This window comes from Lotus japonicus, chromosome 1 (assembly GCF_012489685.1).
Source record: "Lotus japonicus ecotype B-129 chromosome 1, LjGifu_v1.2".
In the NCBI taxonomy this organism is placed as follows: domain Eukaryota; kingdom Viridiplantae; phylum Streptophyta; class Magnoliopsida; order Fabales; family Fabaceae; genus Lotus; species Lotus japonicus.
Genome location: NC_080041.1, coordinates 5963368 through 5990362, shown reverse-complemented (window position 1 = coordinate 5990362; position 26995 = coordinate 5963368). Strand labels below are relative to the sequence as shown.

At 39.0% G+C, this 26995-nt stretch overlaps 2 protein-coding genes, 1 long non-coding RNA gene and 1 other non-coding gene across 4 annotated transcripts; 2 read left to right on the top strand and 2 right to left on the bottom strand.

The window, feature by feature from the left end:
- Positions 1–5959: 5959 nt before the first annotated feature.
- LOC130733242 (4-hydroxyphenylpyruvate dioxygenase) lies at positions 5960–8899 on the top strand. Its single transcript, XM_057585368.1, has 2 exons — positions 5960–7321; positions 8443–8899. Exons 1-2 carry the CDS (start codon positions 6030–6032, stop codon positions 8612–8614), a joined length of 1464 nt encoding a protein of 487 aa, XP_057441351.1. The 5' UTR covers positions 5960–6029; the 3' UTR covers positions 8615–8899.
- A 1468-nt stretch (positions 8900–10367) lies between these two features.
- Positions 10368–10439, bottom strand: TRNAE-UUC (transfer RNA glutamic acid (anticodon UUC)). The gene has a single exon. It is a non-coding gene; the product is annotated as a tRNA-Glu (tRNA).
- Positions 10440–11414: 975 nt separating this feature from the next.
- LOC130731541 (uncharacterized) lies at positions 11415–12971 on the top strand. Its single transcript, XR_009016720.1, has 2 exons — positions 11415–12249; positions 12347–12971. It is a non-coding gene; the product is annotated as an uncharacterized LOC130731541 (long non-coding RNA).
- A 6017-nt stretch (positions 12972–18988) lies between these two features.
- Positions 18989–26572, bottom strand: LOC130733240 (rRNA (cytosine-C(5))-methyltransferase NOP2C). Its single transcript, XM_057585367.1, has 12 exons — positions 26294–26572; positions 25863–26178; positions 25245–25392; positions 24746–24883; positions 23577–23639; positions 23051–23172; positions 22504–22741; positions 21646–21857; positions 21067–21167; positions 19997–20078; positions 19709–19770; positions 18989–19473 (listed from the first exon to the last, which is right to left on the bottom strand). Exons 1-12 carry the CDS (start codon positions 26527–26529, stop codon positions 19359–19361), a joined length of 1833 nt encoding a protein of 610 aa, XP_057441350.1. The 5' UTR covers positions 26530–26572; the 3' UTR covers positions 18989–19358.
- Positions 26573–26995: the final 423 nt, after the last annotated feature.

The window sequence follows — 26995 nt, the reverse complement described above, 5'->3', positions numbered from 1 at the left end:
CCAAACCTAAGCCGTAACCGGCGCATAAGCTATTACCATAGCCTAGCAAGCCTGCTTTCACATGATTCGTTTCCGCAATACCTCTTATAAAGAAAGAAACATGCTTACGAAGCTCAAACGACAATTGGACAGAGTTCCTTTGTATTTCTACATTTTTACAAAATAACAAGATCTGCTAAAGATGTATATCATTCAGCTAGAGATCCAAATATACATATATCCATTATCCAAGAAGTAACATCATCAAATACATCGTAGAACTTTTACACTTTACAAAATATGACTATTACATATTCCCTATAGTTGCAAAATACCAAAAAGATCAACAAAAGACATCAACATGGCCACCAACCGTAGAAGGCCTACCAAAAAGAAGTAATTGTACAAGCTGCAACTGAAACAACCTCCTACTCAACTACCCGTGAATCTAAAATGGAAATAAGGAGGGGGTAAGTCACAAAGACTTAGTGAGGGCCTATAAACCACCATGAACTAGAAGGGGAACATCATAGGCACGATTTTCTCTTTAAAACTCAGGATAAATATGACATTTGCTCAAGTTAAGTAACTCAAATCACTTTCCTAAAACATATATGGCATGGTAAAAGTTTCACGCTTTACTAACTCAAATCAATGTTTGACATAGAGAAAACTTAAAGAATCATAATGCGGTTAAATCATTTTCAATTTATAAAATCACTCAAATCCGATAAACCAAATACAATAGGGAACACACATGAGAGAACCATAATCATAAGGTGGCACCATCTCGTTGATAGCCCTTTCCTCCTACAGGGTGGCCTTTCCCCTAGGGGCGGCTCCATCTAACGGATAGCCCTTTCCTTTCTCAAGTCACATCGTGTCATCGGGGGAAGCTACATCTCGTTGATAGCCCTTTCCTCTTAAGGATTATCTTATCCAAGAGGCGACTTCATCTAACGGATAGCCCTCTCCACCCGGAATCATGTCATATCTCATCAATCTCATCGGGGGAAGCTACATCTCGTTGATAGCCCTTTCCGTGCACTGGTGGCTCCATCTAATGGATAGCCCTCTCCACCCGGAATCAAATAACTAGGTGCATCTAGGTCGTTACCTCCGTTAACGGCTACGAGGTTCTAACATGTATTCCCACAATCATCTTTTCAAAACCATAAGCAATCTCATATCAAAGTTTCAAATATGAATGTTCTCAATAATTATCAAAGCTCATCAAGATGTCATCCTCAATCCAACATGGTTCAATACATAAAGTTTGTAACTTCATAGCTTAAAACAAACTAAAATCATTCTCAAATTCATTTATTCGATCGCATAACTTTAAATAACTCAATAAAAGATAGTCATGTGAATGAAAGGATGTTCCCCCAATTTTAAATAAGTAGACACTTCTAGTTATAATAAAATAGTCAAAACCATAAGCATAAAGTAATTAAAAATATGCCACAATGGTCATAAACCACTCACAACTATGAAGGATCAAGAGGAGTGCTCCCAACAACTTCAAGATGCTCAGATGAGTCCGTGATCGGCAAGTCTGAACATCAACAACAAATTTCAACTCTTTAGGAACTTAATTTAGCTATCTATTATCCAAAAGCAACCATGAAATCCCTAATTGTGAGCTCAAATCCCTAAAATTAATTTACCCAAAACTAGCATAGACTAGAATACAATTCTTTAGAATTTTGGGTTGTGAATATACCTCATTGAGCTCAAGTGAATACTCTTTATGGGGTGGGTACTCTTCCCCTCTCTTAGAGCATAAACCCTAGCACCCAAAACTAACCCAAAAGCTTCCTACGTGAACCATCAAGCTTCTTCTTCAAATATTTGTAGTTTATGGTGGGTATTAGTGTGGTTCTTTGGTGAAGAAAAAGTAATTGATGAAGAAGAGGATAGAAGATGAGGATGCTGTCGAATGGAGGGGGAAATGGGTAAAGTGAAAGCAGAAAGGGAAAAAGTGGGTGGGTGCGTCTTTTTTTTCTTTTAAGTTCTGTTTTTATTGTTTTTTTTTTCCTATTCTAATTGAAATGGTGCGTTTCACCGACGATAGCCCCGATCCCAACAAAGCCTCAACCCATACAAAATCGCCAGGAGATCAGCCTTAAGGATCGCAGAAAAACCAACAAAAGCTGAGAATCCAACCTGCCAAATCCCAGCTGAATCGCGGACAACACCGCCAGCCCCGAACCTGCCCGGGTTGCCCATGGAGGACCCATCCACATTAAGCGCGATCCATCCATCCGGAGGGGCTCTCCAACGAACCCAACGAGGGTCCACAGCAGCTCCCGGGACAGCACGCAACACCCTCAACATGTCTAAAGCACGGCGCAAAACCAACTGCCACGACTCGGAGACAAGGCCAAGCACACACCCACACCGGTGACGCCACACAAACCACGCGTGAACGAGGAGAGAAGAGACCTCTGAACGCAGCACACATCCCAGCCAAGCCTCAAACGAGTCCACCGTGTAGAAGCCCGGAGCCAAAGACAAGGCGAGGTTGTCCCAAACAGCACGAGATTCCACACAATCCCGCAAGCAGTGGAGAGTTGTCTCAGGAAACGCATTGCAGCGGCGACAAAGCGAATACATGGGCACACCTCGATGCGCCAGAACCATGGAAACAGGAAGAAAGCCATGCAACCCCTGCCAAGCAAACAAACGAACCTTCTCCGGGACCTCAGCAAGCCAAATCCAAGCCCAGGACACCGGGAGAGAAAGATCCTGTTGACGACTTTGAAGCCATTGGTAGCACCCCGAAACCGTAAACAGACCATCAAGAGCATCACCCCACACTCGGAGATCATCAAGACTGGGATCAGTATGGACACAAAGAGACAATAAATTATGAGAGAGTTCTGGGGATAGAGGAGTGGCAAGGCGGAGGAAGTCACATACCCTATCCCGAAACACATCACTCACCCGGAAAGCAGTATCTGATATGTGAACATAAGGGACCAAGCGACAGAGAGGCCCAAGGTGGCACCAATTGTCATACCAAAATGAGATATTGCCCGCGCCAATCCTCCAAGAGAAGCCAACCTGGATAAGGCCCCTGGTCTTGATGAGGGCATTCCAGAGAGGAGACCCGCGCTTGGCTGGAGAATCAAGAAAACCAGAATCGGAGCAGTACATAGCAAGCAGCAGGCGCACCCAAAGCTTATCAGCATGAGTGATAAGGTCCCAAACCAGCTTACCCAGCATAGAGACGTTAATTAACCGCGCTTGCCTGACGCCCAGCCCTCCATACCGCTTTGCCATGGTAATCTTTCTCCAAGAGAAGAGATGCATCCTCCGACGGTCACCCTTTGACCAAATGAAATTCTGGGCTAAGCTATCAATACGGTCACACACAGATTGGGGAAACCAAATGAGTTGCATAGGATACACCGGGATAGCATTGAGGACCGATTTAACCAACATGACCTTGCCAGCTTTATTGAGGAGCTTCCCCTTCCAAGAAGCAAGCTTGCGGCCAACTCTATCAGTAACAAAATCAAAATCGCTTGCTTTTTGTCGGCCTCTCAGGATGGGGACCCCCAAGTACTTATCCAGATGAGAAGTAAAAGGGATTGTCGTGATGCTGAAGATACGGGCCTTCCTAGCACGCTCCACCCCAGGGCCCACATAAGCACGAGACTTAGCCACATTAATCTGCAAACCAGGAGCGAGGCAAAACTGAGAGAGCAGCGTATGAATCATCTTCATTTGGGAAACCTTCGCCTTTACAAACAGGAGGACATCATCTTCAAAAAACAAATGAGAAATGGCAGGCCCACCAGAAGAGATTGACACCGGCAACCAGTGACCCTGAGTAACAACATCATGAATAAGAATAGCCAGGCGCTCCATACAGAGAACAAACAGGTAGGGGGACAGGGGATCGCCTTGCCGGAGGCCCCGGGAGGGGGAAAAGGGATCAAGCTTCAATCCATTCCATAAGAGGGTGAGAGATGAAGAGGAGACACAGAACATGATAAGATCAACGACCGCTGAGGGAAAACCGAAGAACTGAAGAGTGTTCCTCAAAAAATCCCAGCTGACACTATCATACGCCTTCTCCAGGTCCAACTTGAAGATAATGTTCTGGTTCCGGCTTCTCGCACCTGTCATGTGGTGGACAATTTCCTGCAAAATAACATCATTATCAACAGTCCCCCTGCCAGGGATAAAGCTACTCTGCAGGGGTCCAATAAGCTCATGAAGGTAAGGCCTTAGTCTATTGACTAACACCTTAGTAATCAGCTTATAAACCACGTTGCACAAACTGATGGGCCTGAATTCCTTGAAGGTCGTCGGCACATCCACCTTAGGAATCAGAACAATCAAGGTTTGGGCTATGGTTAGGTCAAAGGAGCCATTGGCAAAGGCATCACGAACTGTACCCCAAAGATCATTCCCCACAATGTGCCAGTACTGTTTAAAGAAAAGAGCTTGGAAGTCATCGGGCCCAGGGGCCTTCAAGGGACCCATGTGAGAGAGAGCCAACCAAACCTCATCCTTAGAAACCGGTGCAATCAGCCCCCGAATAGCCTCATCAGGGAGCCCTTCCACAGAGGACGAAACAAGGCCACGACTGCCTGGGACAACAAGGGGGCAAAAAAGAGTCATGAAGAAACGGCGAGCCTCTCGCTTGAGAACATCCTCATCCTCACACCACTCCCCACAAGGTAATGCAAGAGCATACACCTTACTACGCTTCCTGCGAATAACCGTCTGGGCATGGAAATAACGAGTGTTCCTGTCACCATATTTAATCACCTGCTCCCTGGATTTTTGGTACCACAGAATCTCCTCTTGCTTTAGAGTGTCCTCAAGCTCCTGCTGGATTTGCATCATAGTACGCAACAAGGACGCTGAATCTACACGCTCAAGCTCTCGCTGCACCCCTCGCAGCTGACGCTCCAACCTCTGCTTCCTCTAAAAAATATTTCCAAAGGTCTCCTTGTTAAAAGCCTCTGACAGTTGCCGGACCTACTCAAGGTTGTGGTGGATTGTGCCCAGCTGGTCCCAATCCGAAGCAACCAAAGCTTCATAGGAGGGGTGAGAGATCCAAGCCGCTTCAAATCGGAACGGACGGGCCCCCCTCCCCCGAAGCAGCGTCGCACATCGGGCCAGAAGAGGGTGGTGGTCAGAATAATGGCGAGCAAGCACTGAAGCACCCCCTTCCGTGAACATTGTCCTCCAAGCAATGTCCACGAAACACTAATCTAGCTTCTTGAGGAGGAGAGGCTCACCCTCTCGCTTCCTTGCCCAAGTGAAACGATAGCCAGTAAGATGAATATCCAACAAGCCACACTCATCAACCATGGCTGCCATTCTATCCGCTCTCGCTGCGGCAAATAAGCCACGATTCTGGTCCGACGGCAAGAGAGTGTCATTGAAGTCACCAACCACCATCCAAGGCTCCCTAATGTGCTGGCGGAGCCCTTTAAGATAATCCCAACCTTGAAAGCGAGCCGCTGGGGTCGGGCTCGCGTAGACACCGGTGCAGCATAGCCCTGATGTTGCCAGAAGTTTGTGTTGGGGAGAGTCACAGCGAGGACCCATGGGGCAAGGTCGAGGGGAAACACCTAGAAGATCTTGGACACCACATCTTAACCCAAAACCTTAAGGCATTAGGTTTATGGGTCACATCTTTTATAAACTCTCCCTCTCACCTTGACTTCTCCGATGTGGGACTGACTCCAACACTTGATTCCAATAGTTTGCAACCTCGCTAAATTGGACCTTGGTCTCAAAAAGAAAGATAAGCGTGAGGGAGTTAAAACTAAGATACATTTTTTTTTTCATTTACTATATTCCCAGGGAAAAAATCATTATTTAGGCCTTGCTTTTTATATATATTAAAAGAAAAACATCTTTTCTGGCTTTGGCCCCATTTGATCCTAGTTAGTTCCGTCCTTCAAAAAATGGCATGTGAGTCCACCCAACATTTTTATCGTATTATCACCATTTTGTCGTCCACTCCATTCTTATCGTATTAATGCCCAACTCACTCTCACTCTCATCCTCATGCATGCATGTTACATGTACTTCATCTTCAATTTCAACCCGCAACTTCACGCCGCCACTTTCATCACCATCCTCCAATCACACCCCGCCACGTGTCACTCCGCCGCCACTTCTCCTACATAACACCACCACCACCCCACCATCCGAAACCCAACACTCACTCCATCATGGGTAAACAAACAACAACTACTGAAGAAGTCCAAACCGGGTTCAAACTCCTCGGGTTCAACCGCTTCGTCCGGTCCAACCCAAAATCAGACCGGTTCGCCGTGAAAAGGTTCCACCACATCGAGTTCTGGTGCTCCGACGCCACCAACGCCGCACGCCGCTTCTCCTGGGGCCTCGGCATGCCGCTCGTCGCAAAATCAGACCTCTCCACCGGAAACCACTCTCACGCCTCCTACCTCCTCCGCTCCGGCGACCTCTGCTTCCTCTTCTCCGCCCCATACTCTCCCAAAATCTCCCTCCCCTCCACCGCCTCCATCCCCACTTTCTCCGCCTCCACCTGCTTCGCCTTCTCCGCCGCCCACGGCCTCGCCGTCCGCGCCGTCGCCGTCGAAGTCGCCGACGCCGTCCAAGCCTTCTCCGCCTCAATCAACCACGGCGCCATCCCCGTATCCCCCCCTGTCCTCCTCGACAACCGCATGAAGCTCGCCGAGGTTCAACTCTACGGCGACGTCGTCCTCCGCTACGTCAGCTACAACGACCCGACCCGTGTGTCCGACCCGGACCCGACAAACTGGTTCCTCCCCGGGTTCGAGCCTGTAGAGGAGGCCTCGCCGGTGTTGGACTACGGGATCCGGCGACTCGACCACGCCGTCGGGAACGTGCCGAAGCTGGCTCCGGCGTTGAGCTACGTCAAGGGGTTTACTGGGTTTCACGAGTTCGCTGAGTTCACTGCAGAGGATGTTGGAACGAGTGAGAGCGGGTTGAACTCGGTGGTTTTGGCGAACAACGATGAAACGGTGCTGCTTCCGATGAACGAACCGGTTTATGGGACGAAGAGGAAGAGCCAGATAGAGACGTATTTGGAGCACAATGAAGGTGCTGGGTTGCAGCACTTGGCTCTGGTGAGTCGTGATATCTTCATGACTTTGAGGGAGATGAGGAAGAGAAGTGGGGTTGGTGGGTTTGAGTTCATGCCTTCTCCTCCACCTACATACTATAAGAATCTCAAGAACCGAGTTGGGGATGTGTTGAGTGATGATCAGATTAAGCAGTGTGAGGAGCTTGGGATTCTGGTGGATAGGGATGATCAGGGTACTCTGCTTCAGATTTTCACTAAGCCTGTTGGAGATAGGTGAGCTTTTCATTTACATTGTTTTCTTCTTAATTTGTTCATGTTACTTCTGATTTAGTATGTTGGCTTAACATCTTAATTAAGCACTTATGTCATAACCTTTTAGGATAGCTTATGAAAAAGAGCTTATGCTTATATATAGTTTATTTTTCAATTTTTCAATACAAAATTTAAAATAGCTTATAAATAAGCGCTTATGACCATAAGCGCTTAATTAAGCTGTGTTTCCAAACGGGGCCCTAGGCCTCGTTTTAAGCTTATTTCACAAACTTTTTGAACTAAATTAACAATTTACCTTATATGTAGCTATAAGTGCTTTTTCATAAGTTAAGCTAAGCAGGTTAAGAAAATAAGCTCAAAACAGATTATAGGTAGATCATAAACTATTTTGACAAGTTTACTTAAATATTTCCATAAGTGCTTATACTATAAGATTAACTTGAAGAAATTCTTTCATATGCAGCCTTATTCGACCACCTTGACTTAATTATTAGCTAATAATGTTTACAGCTTGATTCACAATTTAACATTTCACTACATGATTTTTGAAAGATTAGTTTCTCAGAGTTTTGCTTATATAGGAGAAAATAAGGGGAATTTATGTTGTGGAGTAGTTTGGTTATTAACATACCATGTAGGGTTGATTGAATTAGGCATAATCTACTGGTGTGATCCTTTTGTGTCTTGTAAGTTGTCAAAATGCTCCTTGATTCTCGTTTACAATAGTAATGGACACCACCCTTAACAGTTAATCAGAGAAATGAATCAATGAGGAGTGAAGGATAAAGTGAGAAATTAGATTTACCATTTTCATCAAAACTAGAACATTAGAGTTAGCATGCTTGTTTTTCAGTCAAGTTTAGTTTCTCTTTACTCGTTAAGCAAAAAGTAAGTCTCTTTTCCTTCTTCTAAACAGAAATTTTTCCTGTTTTCTGTCAAGCTAATCGGAAACAAAAACAAGTGTTTGTCTATTTTTTTGGTCTCATCTTCCTTTTCTGGTTGTTTGTTCATTATCAATTTTGCAAGTGTGTTGAGTATTTGAGCCTCTTGCCTTGTGTGTTTGGGTATGAAGATTTGTCAAATATGGATGGTGCTGATTGGTTCTTGTGTTAAATGGACAGGCCAACCATATTTATTGAGATAATCCAGAGAGTTGGATGCATGGTGAAGGATGAGGAAGGGAAGGAATACCAAAAGGGTGGGTGTGGAGGGTTTGGTAAAGGCAATTTCTCTGAGCTCTTCAAGTCCATTGAAGAATATGAGAAGACTTTGGAAGCTAGAAGAACTACATGACCCAAAAGAATATGTGATCTCAATGCACTGTAATGTGGTGCTTTCTAGGCCATCTAGTTATCACTGCAATGCTGATATTTGTTGGTCTTCTCTTCATTACTTTTACTAAGTGGAGGTAGTAGCTGGAGCTCTTCCACAAAGGAATTGATGGTGCCTATAGTCTTTATCTTGTATAATAATAGATAATAAAATTGGAAGCACAGCCTTTACAAAAGATCAAACAAACTTTGTCAGATATTTTTCTGTCAGATACTCTTAAATGGGAACGGAAATATACTTATGTTAGATAGTGTATCACAATTCAAATACATTTGCATAGGTGCATGTAAATGCTAAGAAAAAAAATAGGGGAACTTTCAGCACAAGTTCTTTTTGAATGTTATATTCCAGAGCTTCCCACTGTTGCAACATCTAAACTTGCCATTTGCCAACCAGATAAACAGAGTATATGATATTAGGTTGGTGTCATGCTATCTAACATTTGAATTTGATTTTTGTTTTTCAAATATATGTTGAATAATCACCTATACTACAATAAGTAATAATAACATCATAAAAGGAAAATTGTCGTGTTGTGAGGAACAAAGAGTAGGGTACGTGCCAAACTGAAATTCAATACATTTAATGTCATGGAACAACAATCCAACTAATATTTTTCTAGATTGAGTGATCATAGTACTAATTATTAAAGGCTGCTTTAATGATAGCTCATTTGTTCTCTGTATTTGATTCAATTTCTCATCCAAGAGAAGATTTATATGAACAAAAGCCACATAGCAGTTCATTCATCAAGTGAATTATGAAGTGAGACGTGTCCAAATATGGAGCGAAATTGTCAGCCATAGTTGTATATATCTCAAATTTGGGATCAACTGCAAAACTTTATCATCAATTTTAGCTTTGAAAGTATTGATGGATCACCATGATGACTAGAATGTATTTTTTTTTTTTTTTTTGTTAATTTCGGGACTTAAAGCGCCCAACTAACCTCTCTCATAGAGGGTGTTACAAGAGACAAACCTAAAAGGAACATAGCAAAAAGAAGGTAAGTTATAAAAAACTTTCATAGGCGTAAGCAAGCCTAAGCCATTCTTTGCAAACGCATCAGCGCACGAGTTCGCCTCACGGTAGACATGCTTCCAATTGTACTGTGAGCAATGAGTCACAAGGTCTTTGATTTCCCTTATAAGAGGAGCACTAGAATGAGAAGGAGGACACCCCTTTATGAGGAGATTGATAGCAGGCTTGGAGTCCGATTCTATGAGGATTTGGGAGAATCCTCTAGCTAAGGCAATCCTCAAACCATGAAAGATTCCCCATAACTCAGCTTGGACAATTGAGCAGCAACCCAAATTAACTGAGTATCCTAGGAGAAATTGGCCCTAAACATGTACATGATAAGTCTGATGACTAGAATGTTAAGGCTATTACGTTTGGCAAAAATTATTCCCTATTATCATGTACATGATATCACAGTTCATAGACAATAATATACTAACATCGAGTGAGGAACGGAGGGAGTATTAACAAGTGGAGTCTCTACTAAATTTTCTATATTGAGTGATGATGATACTATTTAATTATTATTAAAAGCTTTTATGCTAGCTCAATTGTTTTCTGTATTTGATTCAAATTTCATCCAAGAGAAGATTACAATGAACAAAAGCAACATAGCAGATTTACATAAATTTTCATTCATCAAGTGAGAATTGTCAGGTAGCAAAATCAGATATATGTTCTGGATGACAAAAAATTCCATTGCCGGGAATCGAACCCGGGTCTCCTGGGTGAAAGCCAGATATCCTAACCGCTGGACGACAATGGATTTGTTGGCTAATCAGCGACAATAATTTAAATATATCTATGACTTTATGGATGTAACATATTTTCTTTTTTATTAAGTAAGTTATTTTATTGTCATGTTAATAACAAAATTTCTAAGTAGCTTGATATTCTGTTGGGGCAAAACTTAGATATAGTATGTTCTTATTGTTATCCAACCAAAATATAACACACGTATATCAGAGTTTTAATTTTTTTTTTCAAGAGACATCGTTCAACCGAGGATGCTTAAAATTGAAATATTATCTAAAATTAAAGACATTCACAATTTAATAATCAAAATTCAAAAAGGCTTAAATCCTTAGTTGCTTATGGATTTAACGTTATATTGGAAGCACAAAACACCATAGAACATAAATTCCTGGATTTCAAAACAGAACACAGGTAGATCTGAAGTTCATATCTAACATATTTTTTTCTTTTTTCAATTTAAAAAATTAAAAGTTGTTTTGTAAAACAATAATGAACATGTTCTTAATTATCATTGCATAAATCCTACACTCTCCATAAACATGGATGTATATTTTAGAGCTTCCTAAATCATGTACTATAAAAGCTATTGCAAGTGTTTGAATAACCTAATAACCTACTATTGTTGACCTTATTTTCATAAACAATACATATTAGCTTATAAATAAATATTTATACGTATAACTTATTTCGAGCTTATTTCAATAAATTTGTGAACAATCGCTTGTTATCATGAGTGCTGAAGTAAGTTGTTTATCGAAAATGTCAAAGAGAGCTTTATGATAACAAATCTCTCTTTGACATTTTCTTTCTAACACGACTCTTTTTAATTGACTAGAACTTATGTAAGTCTCATTAAATTGAGAGTGAAACTCATATAATTTTGTGGAGTTACAAGGATTTTGACCAATAACAAAAGTGTTAAAAAAAAAGCAAAATAGAGTGTTGTTAGCATTATTCTAAGATAAAATGGAACAATATAGAGTAAACAACCATTTTGGTCCCTGATTGTGTTCACTTATGAAGAACCAGTCCTCATACTTTGAAAATGGTCATTTTTCGTCCCTGAATTTGTCGTCGTCGGTCAAGTTAGTCCTTGATTGAGTTTTCCGTTAGTCCCTCGGACGGAAAAGTCCAAATGTCACCATTTTTGCCACATTGGCTTGACACGTCATCAATTACTCACATCTTATTATGTCAATTTAGTCCTCTATAAAAATTAAAAAAAAATCGAAATTTATTAATTCAAATTAAATTTATATTAGTAAATTCACAACATCTTCATCACCTTCATCCACAACATCATCATATCCATTCAGTAAAGAAATTCTAAACAATTGTTTTTTAGAAAGTTGAATTTTATTCAAGCAAAATGACAAGATACAGCAACCGGTGGCACTGGGCACACCCAGAGATTAGGAAAAGAAAAGTACAAAGCAAAAATGAAGAAAAATAACATAGCAACAGAAATTGACAGCAGGTAAACAACATCTTTAGAAGGTTAAGCATTGAGAGCCAGTATTCCCTGGAGCCAAATAGACAGAAGAAAAAAAACCTTGCAGCAGAGGACACAACTCGAAGCTATTGGTCTGAAGATTAATTTTTCCAAAAAAAAAAAAGCATTTTTAACAAATTCAAACCCATCCTCACCTCCAATTTCAGAATTACAACGAAACAAACAGAACCCTAAACACATTTTTCAATTCGCGTTCTTACCTCCTCTTCTGTCTCTCTGCAATTGCCTTCTTCAACCTTCTCCAGCTTCAATTTCAGAGCTTCAATCCAACCCAATTAACCTTTTCCTCGCAGATGCATATCTAGAGGTTGCTTCAATTTCTTAATTCTCATTTTAGGGTTTACAATTTCCATTTCTGAACAATCTGACAAGGTCAAGATTTGCTCTGGTTTGCTTTGTTCTAGTTGCAGAGGGCTCTGGTGTTGGCTGGTGACGAACGAATCGATAAGAAGCATGCCTTACCTCCACGAAGGGATGATGACCGCGACGACCATTATGTGTATCATCTCGGCGAAAATCTCACTCCTAGATCCAAGCACCCTGCGTGCAAAACCCTCACTCTCTCCCTCTTATTCTCTATCACAACTTCCCCCTTTCTTCCCTAAACAAAACCCTAATTCCTCTCCCCCCTCTCTCCTCCAATGGCGAAATTCATCAGCCCAAACGCCATCCCCTGACTCTTCCTCAGATCTCCCCGAAATCATCGTCCAAGTCGTCGATCTCAAGCAAAGTGTTGCTGGCATTGTTTTGAAGCCCAGGGAGGATTATGGAGTCAAGAGCGAAGCTGCTGTTGCTGCTACTGGGTTCTTAGTTCTCTCTTTGAGATTTGGATACAATTTTTTTGTTTTTTTAGCTTTTAATTTTGCTGATCTCGTTAGTTTATTTTCATGGAGGATGAGGGGATTTTGTGTTCTATGAAAGAAGAAGGTGAGATTGAGGATGAAGATAAAGATGAAGATGAGGTTGAAGATAATTAGGTGATTTTTTGTAATTTGAATTAATAAATTCAAAGTATTTTTATTTTATTTTCATAGGGGACTAAATTGACATAATAAGATGTGAGTAATTGATGACGTGTCAAGCCAATATGGCAAAAATGGTGATATTTGGATTTTTCCGTTAAAGGGACTAACGGAAAACTCAATCAAGGACTAACTTGACCGACGGCGATAAATTCAAGGACGAAAAAAAACCATTTTCAAAGTATGAGGATTGGTTCGTCATAAGTGAACACAATCAGGGACCAAAATGGCTGTTTACTCAACAATATATGTCACTAAACATTGACATTCACAAAATCAATACAATTAACTATGTAAAACCAAATTCTTGCATCACCATTGGGCACCTTGATGAAAATAAGGTCACACAATTAAGCATGCCAGTGGACTTATGGAGAGGCACATATATAATACATATAACTTTCAAAAGTCAAAATTCCCAGCCTCAAGAAATTAATAGTAGTTTAATTTCAACTAATAGGAAAAGAGCTTAGTGGCATATAAATGCATAACCTCCTACATGCAGGAGAAATTAAGCAAGATATATATGAGATTTAAAGCAGTGAGAATATGAGTGAAGCAGGTCGCAGAGGGCATGTTCCAGTGCTAGTTGGCAAAGAGGGTGATCATCAAATAGAGAAGATTTGGGTAAGCATTGAAGCCATTCATCATCCCACCATTGTTGAGTTGCTGGATCACACTGCTGATGAGAATGGATACCAGCAAGGCTTGCTCAGGATCATATGTGATATCGACACCTTCAAAGCCATTCTTGATAACATATAGGAGGAATGAGAACGCCAACAACGCCATTCATGTACGTCCTACCAAATTAAGAGTCTGACCATATAATTTAGTACTAGATCAGATTTCAACCAATAAAGGATGAAGTGTTGATAAAAAAGTGTCGAAATGAGTGTTGGTAATACTCCTCCATGAGGAATAACGAGTTTAAATAGAAAATTGCGACGTGAAGCTTTTTCTCTTTCTCCAAATTTTATAATAACAACATACACCTATATAAATGTCTGCAAAATTCCTATTGGCATCCCATACAAGCTTATAAGCAAATAAATACTCAAATAATTAGAATCATGATGGTGTATCAGACTTGAGGAAAGGGCAATTTTGTTACAGCCTTATGAAATTTCAAGTCACTCTCAATCAAACGGCTATAAGACATTCCCTACCTACTCAAACGTTTTAAATCCCTATGTGACGATCTACATTGCCATCTCCAAGTGAGAATAATTTTGGTTCTACCAAACATACCTGTCATTTAAAAATATATATACTTGAGAAAGGAGAAAAAGGTCAAACTGATAGAGTAATTTCAATTCCACTATATATACAAATATTTTGTTTGGCAACAGTTTGTGCTGCAGATTTCTTAGCTATGAAGGTTTTTCTTTTTCCAATTCTGTTTGGATTGAGGGGTTCCTTCCTAAACTTAATTCTTTTATCAACAATGATGTATTGACGTTCGGGCATGTTTCTTCTGCTTGAAATTCACCGACACAGATGTCATATCTTTGCGCCTTTGAGACTTTGGAAGGGCGATCCAATTTGCGTCTAACTTCACTTTCCGCAGGTGCTATTGTAAGGTTCATAATCAAATGTAGCTCGCCCTTGACATTATGAACATTAATAGAGAAGTACTTAGCACAATTAAGTAAAAGAATTAACTAATGACTAATTATCAAAGCATTAAGTTCAAAATGTAACCAGTGTCCTTAAGACATTCACTTTCCTGCATCAAAAACCATTTTTACAGCCTAATCTGCCACTTTTTTTCATTTGGCCAAACTCATGGCAAATCATGCTTCAAAGCATAAATAGCAGAAACGAGCAAATCATGCTTTGAAACACAAACAGAAGAATCCTAGCAAAACAGGTAGCATAGCACATGGAGCTTAAAATAACAGGTTCAAAAGTTCTCTAATTTTTCCTTGTACAACAGGAAAACTGATATATAACTTAGAAATCAAGCCAGGAAAGCATCCTTTAGAAAGCATTCTACCACAGTTCATGAAAAGATATGCAACATTCAAATCAGAGGAGAACATAATAACTCTTATTTGCCATTTATTGTCGAAAAGATTTGTGAACATCTTTAAACAAGGACAAGGAAAAACAACGTAATGTCTGCAGCAAAAACATGTATAAAACATACAGAAAGTACATATTGTGCTGAAATAGTATTCAATTGAATAGAAAACTGGTTGCATTCTCTTGAAAAAGATTATGAACAGCGATTATGACTGGCTGCACAAGGAGTTCAGCTTCTCTGACATGTTTGGGTAAAATCACAAGGCTAACATTTTTCATTACCAAACAATGATGCAGAAGTGACTTCAAAAGTTCATTAACTTCAAAAGCTCCCAACCAAGTAAACAAGAGAAATTTCACACAAAAGGTCCAAGTAACTTATCTGAATTTGCATGATACATAGGAATTCAGATATGCAGAATCAGCGAATAAAAGCAGTGGAAGGGAAATAAAACTGCCCTGGTACATGATGACGGAGTTGACAAGCACATTATGGCATTCGAAGATGCAAAGTTTTGCTGAAGCATTTCGTCGAACAGTTGGTGTGTTCCAACTTATATGCTCCTTCTTCTTAATCCGCCATGCTCCTCTCTTTCTCGTATCAAACACAAAGAAAAGAATGATGGAATTAATTTCAAACCATTGATAATCGGAGCACAAATCTAATGGAAACAAAACTGAAATAGAAAGTAGAAGAAATATTTGAAGGAACAAGGATCTGTTTGAATGGTCCTGAATCAATTTGGTTTGATTGAACTCATGGGCGAACATGGACGATTTCGACCCAGAGTGGCGGTTGAGAAAGCATGAGCGGTTGCAAACTCCGAAGTAGCAGTTGAGACAAAATGGTCGTTTAAATTCTGGTTGTGGCGGTTGAAATTGCCTGTAATGATGGCTTCATCTTCTACGTGGCGGTTATGCAGTTTCAACGTCTCGACGACGGAGCCTCGCTGACAGTCCACACCACGTTCGCCCTCTATGTTGCCGTCATAGGCTCTCATCTGCGAAGCGCACCAACACTGCTCTGCACTTGCAATTTCTTCCTTCACCTATCTCGGAGAGTAATAATCAACAGATTCTGCCCTTCACTCACTCATCTCGCCCACTCTTTCCTTCCCAATTTCTTTGCTTCATTTTTAGATGTGCCTTCTCAACTCAGCAACAAGAACACGAAGGATTTCTATGGGATGATGGTCGGCGATTGCAAATTCAGAGAAGTGGATTGGCGGTGGAAAAAGGATGAAAGTGGTGGTTATAGAAAAGCTTATGATGATCCGGTGACGGATGGGATTTGGGAAAGTGGGGAAGTTTTACCGGCCCCACGGTGGGCGCCAATGTTCCGGTATAGAACTAAAGAAGCAGGGCTAAGCAAATCAGAGAGCGAAGAGAGAAAGAGAGAAAGTCAGAAATTGTGTCAAAGTGTTGGATCCCCCACCGCTTGGGTGGTGTCTCATATTTATAACATGGTTTTGACCCGCTTGGGATCATGGGTCGCCCGACCCAATAACTGTACAAATAATGAGAAGCCCAATACATCATAAAGCTGATACGCACGTATCAGTACAGCATCTATATCTCAACATATAAATATATGTGCAAGAGACTATCTTGTCAAGAATAATTCTATATTTTATTTACTAACAAAGGGCAATTATATGGTGGATCATGAACCATAAAGGATCAAGATTATTTTGATATTAATAAAGGGAAATTATAGAGTAATTTCAATTGCAACATATAAATATTTCTCTTGCAGTTGCAGGATAACAACTTATAAAAGAATCAAGATCCAATTCCCATGTTGGCCCTGACTCCTGCCCAATTATAAGGAAAACATTAGGGTATTGAAAAGAAGCTAGCAAAAGGCTGCTTGCTGAATGCTATGATTGTAATCTATGAAGCCTCAGCAAGCAAAAGATGCCAATATTTGCATTTCAAATGTAACATTATTAGCAGTCACAGGAAGTATTGGCTATAAAGAATGTACATTATCAACTACTCTACATTTTAGTTGAATATTGAAGAGTTGGAAACGAGAGCTAAATTGGAGCCGAAGATATAAAGGGCTCTAGAACTGGTATGTTGCTAACCTGCAAAGAATTTACACCAGCTAAATTAGATGTCAAGAATATAATCCCCCTCAGAACTGCATGTTACTATGCAGATGTGCTTATTTTGGCTTGGATCTCTAATATAAAACAATTGGAGTGAATGAAATGATTGGCGCGCAAGTCTCATCTTCATGTGTGCTTTTGACTGATCATCAGATCATTGTAGAAGTTTGTAAAGATGTTAAATATAGATCTATGACTTTGACTTTTTTCTTAATTTACATATAAGACTATAATGCAGTCAATAGAGACAAATGTAGATAGGCATTAGTGAAAAAACATAATTTCTGAAATGTCAATGGCTGCTGTTTGCCTCATGTATGTTAAAGATTCACTGCAGCAAGTAATAACACAAATTCCTGATAAACAAAAGTAATTAACTGCAATCAAAATTAGCAGACTTAATAAACGTATATGTATTTACAATCCAGTAAACTACATGCATTTTAAGAAATGGGTCACAAATTCTAAAATGGAAGAAACAGGGGAAGTGCGCTACCTCTTGAAGAATTGAGTAATGTATCGTAGTATGTACCACATTATTACAATCACCAAAATATCTATAAAAGTTCAGGAACTCAGACAAGTAGAACCACAGCAGACATGTGATAGAATATGAATTTAAGAAACTCCTCTATTCTTTTGTCAAAAATCTCTAATATGGTTTCAGTTAAAAAAATTACGTTGTGAGATCGCCGATGAGCTTTGGGTGGTGTTTGGCCTCCGGTGATTCTGGTGGCAGCGTGATCGGACCACCGCCTTCTGTTTGTCACCTTCTCCTTTGGGCTTTGCCCTTTTTGAGATGATACACCCTTGACTCAAAACACAAAAACAATTTGTAGCAGAAAATAGGAAAATATATATATTGAAGACTGAAATAATTTAAAAAAAAAAAACTTACACTTAAGATAAGTGTTTTTCTTTTTTAACTTTTCTGTTAAGAAAATCCATTTTAAGTGCATGTTTGCAAGACAATTGGATTCCATTCATAAAATATGGAAGACCTCCCTTTTACATTCAATCATCCAATTCTGTATGTTATGTCATTTTGTTTCAGAATTTGAATAAATGTTATATTGGGTAACCCACAAAACATATTTACACTTGGTGTTCAAAAGGGCTTCGCCTCTATAAGTCCATTTGGTTATCTGTTTCATTTTCCATTAAGCGTGTTTATGTTACCTTTTGTGAAGAAAAAGCCTCTCAAAATGTATTACATTCTTGTTTTGATACTTCTTGATTTTCATTTGTCGAACCATCAATCTCATTTTGCAACAAACTTGGCCTCCCTCTCTAGATTTTCTTCCAAAAACTAATTTGATCTCAAAGCTCGGGTGAGGGAGCCTTTGCCATGCTAGCTCATGATCATGTGCGGATGTACATTGGCATCGTTCTCAACTCAAAAACAAACAAAGCTGTATTGTCCCCTAGTTATATCGCCCATATTTGTTGAAACACTTTGTTTTTTATGTGTTATCTCTTTAGCCATTGATCTATGTTTTAATAAGGTTCAGTATGGGATAGATTGTTGAATGGAAAAAATGGTACTGATTTCTTAGCTAAACTTATTTTCTTTTTGAGTACCTGGATAGATAGCTTAATATGACCTTAAAAATGATACAAAAGAGAGAAAAATAGAAACAAAGAGGGGGGAAGGGGGGGGGAGTTTACAGAAATAAAATCCTCTAGAGTTATTCTTTTCACAAGTACGAATCTTTTTGATACTATTCAACACTTTTCTTGAGTAATTGCAAAAAAATAAAATAAAATAAAATAAACTCAGCCATTCCTTCTAGTCCATTAGCCAACTGAGTTCTAAAACTAGCATGAAATACTAAAAACTTCAAAAGAATGAAAAGCAGAATGAAACTGCAATACATGGGGGTGTAAAAATGACAATAAATAATGAAACAGAGCAACCATAATGTAGAATTCTGATCCGTGCATTCGTTAAAATGGGAGCTACAATAAATAACATGATCTCAATCAAAATATTTTGGGGTGCAGAAAAAAAAAAGCACCCTCAACAGTTTCCCTTTCTTCCATAATGTAGAACCCAAAGTTACCAGTGAATTGCCTAAAACAATGAAACTGAGCGATCATACCCATCCTTAATTCACTGATATATTTTGGGATGAACATTTGTGAAGCTCTTTGGACTGAAGTCAAAAGCCAGTTTGCAAAAAAACTGAGATGGCTTTCCTTCAGAGGCAATTCTAAACGTAAACATAGATTCAGGATCTCACGAATAGCAATCAGGTGTCTTTAGACCCCACAGCAAATTTAGCAATGAAAAATCCAATTGTATCAAGGGGAGATGATGGATCAAATCTTTGAACAAGGTCTTCCTCACCAGGTCGTAACCACTCGCTGTAAAATGCAATACAAGAAGATGAGGAATAAAAAATTGGCAGAGATATAAGTCACTTTCTGGATAAAAGGATGTATTGAAAACTAAAATTATTTTCTAAGCTTATTTTCAAGCAAAGAACCGTCACTGATGTGTGTGTGTGTGTGTGTGTGTGTGTGTGTGTGTGAGAGAGAGAGAGAGAGAGAGAGAGAGAGAGAGAGGCACAGTCATGGACATATGGATGAAAGTACTTACTCTACATATCCATCAGGAAATTCAAAGCTACCAACTAGACCAGGTCCTCCAATTCTTGGGTGCTGCAATAAATCAAATAGCAAACCTAAATAACTCAACCAAGTTTATATCGAAATTTGTTTGTCTTCAATACTTTATTATCTTAAAAGACCATTTAAGAGGAATCAGCCTTCACTCAATTACATTTATCAGATTTTGGAAACCGATAATACAACCTGAGATTTTAGAAGCCTGAGCAATTGAAAAAATAACATCAGAAATTGACAAGGTGGAGAATGAGCATCAAACCTGTGGTGCCAATGACAGGTATTTGTATTTATCCAAAGCATATCGAACTAACGCCTCATTCTCACCAGGATTAATCGTACAACTATTAAAAGGTAATAGCATCAAAACGTCAATTTTACAGAAACATCGTGAAAATAAAAAGGGCTAAGAAAAACTCTATGAAGATTCTGTCCATATATAACATAATGTTAAGAGTGTACATTGACACAACAAACTACAAGATAATTTAAATTTTGCATGATGATGATCCCACGTTTGGCTGCAGGCCTGGAACTTGTTCCAAACAATAACCATAAGGAGTAAACGATAAACATATTTCAGCCAACTATTACAAAATAAAACAATTAGCAGTATTAGAACCAGCAAATCAAAATTACTCAAAATATCTGTGTTAAGTGTTAACAAATAGGCCTAGACAGATTCTTTATAAACATTTGCAAAAGCCGAACGAATATATGTATAAACCTACTGATAAAAAACACCATTCAACCAGGAACAAATGCAAGTGCAGGTGCAGACAGTCTAATGATAGGAACCGGCCTCTCATCAAGAAGGTCTATGTTAGAAAAGCAAGGTGAGGAGCAGGGGATCACAACCCTCACCTCTAGAGTAGTAAAACAGGGGTATTCAAGGGTGGGGGTAGTTACTACTTCCAGAAATATATAAGGAAGTTTAGGGGGGGGAGGGGGGAGTTAGATAATTATTTGGAGGGAATTGGGGAGATCTGGACTCTCGAACTTCCAGAGGGGTTTCACCTGTATCACATTTCTTCATCTCCTGTATTTTCATTCTATTCTGTCTCCACAATGGAATCAGGGGAAATACAATACAGTTTCATTCTCAGTATACCGACATCCATATTATATAACAAAAGTTGATATTGGATGGTTATTTTTCCTATATGATTCATACATCGAAATTAGGACTTGGAAACCAAAAGAAAGCACAAGGCATCAAATTTCATAAAACTGCTGCAAAGAGACGTAATCACAAAATACGATGCAAAACTAGTAAAAATGAGATTCAGCATGTACAGAGAGGGCTATGATAAGCAAAATATGCATACTTACGTGGAATAGACTATTACTCCACCTGGCCGAGCTAATTGAACAGCCTGGTCAAACATCTTTCTCTGGTATTTTGCATGGCTTCTTAAAGATTCAATTGTTTCCTGCCAAAAACAAAGGCATGGCATGGTCACTTTTCTTTCAAAAAGACGAAAAACTCTGTTTATCATTCTGTTTTTACTTTTTAGTGTTCAAATTTCTTTATCTATTAAAAACGAACAAAAACTGCTAATTATGCCACCATGACAACACCTTACGCTGGCCAATCTGAAACTCCTGCTGATTGACCAATTTCACATATTGAACTTACTGGACAATTTGGTGAATGTTAACATATCATTTTCCCCAATCACATGTTTGAATAGTACTTCTAGTCGTTACTATAGATAACTTCAGGTATATTTGACAATACTAATAGTATCAGAAACAAGTTGGAATGGTATAATTTAGCACAGAAGGAAAGCATGTCCCTGTTTCCTATATAATTTTTCATCAATGCATATAAGTTGGTCTTAAAGTGTGTGCATGTGTATGTGAATTCAAGCAAAAGGAATATAAGTTTCAATCAGAATTCACTTCTACCTCTCCAGCAAATAATCGAGGCCTTAGACCAAGGGCAGAACAGGGAGCATCAAGAAGAACTCTATCAAAACTGCCAGGAGAAAAACCTTTTGAACTATCAACCTGACCACCAACGGACTGATTTCTTCCAGGTCCATTTCTCGCTCTACGCATGTTCTTCCGGATGTCAGCTTTGCTTTGATAAGCTCTTCCATTTGCCTTTTCACCGTTATCTATTGTTAAATTATTTAAAAATGAGTTTTAAACTGTTGACAGAAATACTATTCATGAATCATGCTACCACAAATATAAAACAGGAAAGAAGCAGCGGATACTAGCAAGGAAGAAATCAGCCGACGGACATCCAACAAATATAATTAAAAATGTCAAGTCCACTTATCTTTCAGAAAGTATAATCTTTAAAATCATCATCCAGTTTCCTTATTATTTTTTAAAAACTTAAAAAGTGATAGTTTGGTTATGGTGAGGCTATGCGTCAATCTTCAAAAAACCGACTACTACTGAAGTGCAAGTAAGATAACCATGAGGAAAAAAATAAGTTTAACTGCATGTTTGCATTTAGCAAAACTGGGAAATGAAGAGTTCATAGGCAAGTGCTTAGCAAAGCAAATGATATTGTCACTAAAAAACATAATGTGAGACAATTACAGTGAGAAATGTGTAGACAAATACAGTCAGTTACGTATAGTTCCTGCATACTTGATATTGCAATTTCAGCACTGAATAAAATCTTGATGTTAAGAACGCCACAAATTCCTAATGCATTAAGTGTTTCAATAATATTCTTTAGTGTTTTCATACATGAGTAAATGCACAGCTAGTCAGCAAGTAGCAAATAAAGGAACAGAACTTACCCACCATTTTCCTCCTGAGTCTCAGTTTTTAGACTTTCTGTAACAAGGGGTTGCATTCTTTCTACTTGCAAATGGGGCGAACTAAACTCTTGACTTGCCACACCATTGTTTGCATTATTACAGCAGGGATCAGTAAGAGTATCAATATCATTTCTTTGGCAAACAGATTTAACAGCATCTAATCTAAATGCTTTTATGCAACTCAAGCCCAGTTCAGCTGCCAATTTCTGAATATCCAGCACCTAGACAGCCATCAAAATTTGGTATGTTCAGAAACCATAATTAATCACAAGTCTAAAATTTTCACAACATTCATTTATCACAAATTTAAGGAATAAAACTATTACTCTGTGTATAAAAAATAGAATACAGAAAGATGGCAACCAACAAAACCTTCCAAATGGAGGTCTTCAGGAAAAAGAAATTGGGAAATAGAACAATATTTTAGTGCAAGTAGAACTATGATTACATGATATCAAGTCACTGTAATATACACGAGTGCAAAACTAGCACATAAGAATTACAGCACTTTCCGAGTTCAGAATTTCCACCTTGTTATGAGATCTATCAGTTGCAATGACCTCTCCTTTATCTTTCATAAGTATTGCGATTGCAGTTGTTTTCCCTCCAGGTGCAGCACACATGTCTAGTATTCGCTCACCCATTTGGGGATCTGAATATCAGAAAATGGATCTAAATAAAAAATTAACAAGGACGACATAAAAAAATTATAGAAGACATGTGAGGATAACAAATCCTCCTAAACATAAGAAACAAACAGAAAACAGCTTAGAAAAAACCCAAAAGAAATTTTTCAGATGGTCTCAATGACAAATAGACTTAAAATGAGAAAAACATGTGATGCAGAGTAGTTATTTTCCCCTTGATAAAAGTAAATGCAAAAGAAATTACACACAACACAAGAAAAGTGCATTGGCTCAAAAGATCTCAAGAATATAGTACATAAACATTTACAACCAGGGGAGTTCAAATCCAACTTCAAGAATATAGTACATAAGCATTTACACGCAAATCACTCCAAAGAAGGGAAATCAGAAGTGGGACTAATTTATGTACCTAAAGCATGAGCAGCAATAATGCTTGGTAGGTTCTGAAGAAATATGTCTCCCTCAAGCACACCTGGCAAACCAAAAGAAACAATAATACAGTAGTTACTAAAAATGCATTCAAAACCATAAATAAAATATATATTACAAAACTACTGAACATATACAGAGGACAAAGATATTGCTATCAAGGAAATTAACCCCAAGTGTGCTAGAGTAAACAGAGTGGGGTGCTCTATAAGCATAGAAAAAATATGATATGCAAAATAGAAGACTGCGATGAAAATATGACATGTGTACAAGTCAAAATAGCCCTGGAAAAAATTTAAAAAAACATACTAGTCACACAAGATTCTGTCTGTCACATCCTGTAGGCTTCACACAAGCTATACAAGCATCCACAACCTCCACTTACCAAACAAGGAGCCCTTTAAAATCTAATTTCATAAAGTTATTCTTCTATGATACACAATGCATTTTTTATGTTTGTCTCGAGCAATAGAAAAAATCTAACCACAAAAGATCAAAAAAACACCTAGAGAAACAATTATTAAAACAATATCTAATGCTCTTCACTAACATTCCCAACTGCAGAATTTGAAAATGAAAGTTCAGTATAAGATTTTGAAAGCAGACAAACAGGTTTAATACTCCCTCTTCATGAAAAATGTAATCCTGTGGCTTCTCAAACTCATTACTCCTTAGGTCCATACTGAAGCAGATACCACACCAACTAATGAGATGATGGTAATTTTAAACTAATCATGTATTGAAATCCATTAGATCACACATATAGATGTCTTCTTCACTAGAACAAATTTAATGGGAAATAAAATAAAGACAAAATTATGTTAAACTTGTCTTGGAGCACTATATCCTACAAGCAAATTTTCATCAGCTTCAAGCTAATTTAACCCTTGTCAAACAATGTAAAAATTAAGAGTGAAAACACAAAAGATGCATATTAAAATAAATAATGGTATCTGTGCTGTATGGAAATGAAGAAAAATTAATGTTACAAGAGCATATTGTACACTAAACAGCTGCAGTATTCAAAATTGCTTTAACAGTTAACACAAACAAAAATTACCAAATGTGAAGTAATAAAATAAACTCTCAAGTAATCAAGATCACCAAAACAACAATATAATATCCAGACAAATAAGAGATGAAATTTACTATGAAAAGAAGGAAGGTCATATACTCTATCCTTCATATCCACACCAACTCCTTGAGGAACTCGGAACATTCCAGCCCTTGACAATATTGCAACCCCTTGGCCAATATAAAGCCCACTTCGTTCAGTATAATATGGATCTGTAAAATATTTAAAAAAAATGATTAACAAGACTCAAAAAAGTTGTTCAACAGAAGCAATTGTTCACAAAAGCAAGCCATTGTGATAATAAGCAAACATCCTTTACATAATTTCTAAACTGAAGTACCTACTTATGCTTTATTATCTAAAATTTTGTTTCTAAACTGAAGTACCTACTTAAAAGGCGAAATGAAACGCGGGTTTGGGTGATGCAAAGCAAACGCCAAACCAGACATGCTAAAAAATAAAAAGCAATCATGTTTCTCTCAGGTCATGTAAATTTTGTATCATAGTGCCAAGCCTAAAATCTACATAATTATCTTCACAATTCAGACATGAACAGAATACACACAATGTTACCTGTCTGTGATCCTTGGAGAACAGTACCACGCGTCATACCAGCACTCCATCCCCCACTACTACCCTGCTGCTCTACAGCAACTGAAACTGCAACTGTATCCCCTTCCTCAACATGAGCACTGCAAGCCACTATACCAGGAACATACACCTGCAAAAATATAATCAGGAACCAATCAAGTGTGTTTTCGGATCAATGTTCAACGCTGATCAATGTTAAACTAATCTTGCTTCTCCAATGCAGTTGCAGATTTTTACTTCTCCATTGCTACTTTGAGATACATTAAATTACTTCTACGCTCGCATCAATGCGAAAAAACAAACGAACAAACTTATACTAAGACTATAAACTCACCATAAGCATCAAAATCCCTAAGTGTTTGTTTGGTTTTCAGTTTGTAAGTGCTTTCACCTAACGGAGGTCCAAAGCCTCTTTCACGTTTGGGGCATTGGAATGTGTGATCTCGAATTCCAATGCCCCAAACGGACTTCGAAGGGCTCAACCGAACAAGTGCATTCCGTAAGCTGACATTGAAAATCGTGATCTCGAATTCCAATGCTTCAGACGTACTTCCTAACTGAAAACCAATCAGGCACTAAGATATTAACTAACTAACTAACCTGCGCGCCGCGAAGAACAGCCTCAGCACACTTCCTACTAACAATAACCTCCTTGGGAGGTGCATCAGCATCACGGCCGTAATCAATCCGGTGCGGTCCCGAACCCCAAACAAACACAACGTAATCTAGGCCAGGAATGCGGCATTTGGAAAAAGGAGCAGCAGCAGAACCGTCACAGTCCTTCAACGGGTTCACCACCTCATCCTCGGCGTTCGACGGCGGTTGCTGGTTCACGAGCGAGCGCAGCTTCTCGATGACAGCGTCGGTTGTTGACCTGAGGGAGTTTACGCGAATACAGGAGTAGCGAGAAGGACGCCTGCGAAATCGAGAAAGCGTGAGAGAAGCATAGGGCAAAATTGAAGCGTGGAAATGGAAGGAGAAGTGAGGAGGGAGAGGGAGAGGGAGAGGGAGAGGGAGAGGGAGAGAGATACGTTAGAGCGGCGGAGATGAGAGAGAAGCGGTGGGAGCCATAGGCTTTGAGGAAGTAGTGGTGGAGTTGAGGGTTCCATTGCAGGGTTGGGTTGAAGGAATATCGATCTGAAGAAGATGAAGGTGAAGATGAAGATGAAGAAGATTGCATTGCTTCTTGAAACGGAGAAGATGGTGGTTGAGGGAGGGTTCTGGTTCTGCGACTGGTGGCGATAAGCAAGTCCCTCCCTTTCTTCATTCAAAACAGAAGACCACTACCCGCCCTAGTTCAGTTACATAGTACCATCTGGTTAGCTAGGTCTTCAAAGAAATACATTTTTCATCTAAAATGCAAAAAGTGAAATAAAATAAAATGTACTTTCAAAAAAAAAATGTTAGGAAATAAATAACATGAGATTACCAAAAATTAATTATAGATATACTGTTCAAAACTTCAAATTATATGTTAAGTGAAAATATTTTTGAGAGTCGGTCAGACGGGCTATAAAGAGGTTTTTTATGAGATTGATTGCGGGAGGTTGTGGAACTTATCATCGGTAACAATGAATGTGCATAATCACACGTTATGTGATATTGTTCTTAGTCTTAGGATTAGAAGCATGTCAAATTGGAGTTGGATTGTGCCTTTATCTCATGCTTCTAAAGAACTTAATAAAGTGACAGATGTTTTGGCCAAACAAGTTATTTGTGATTCATGAATGAGC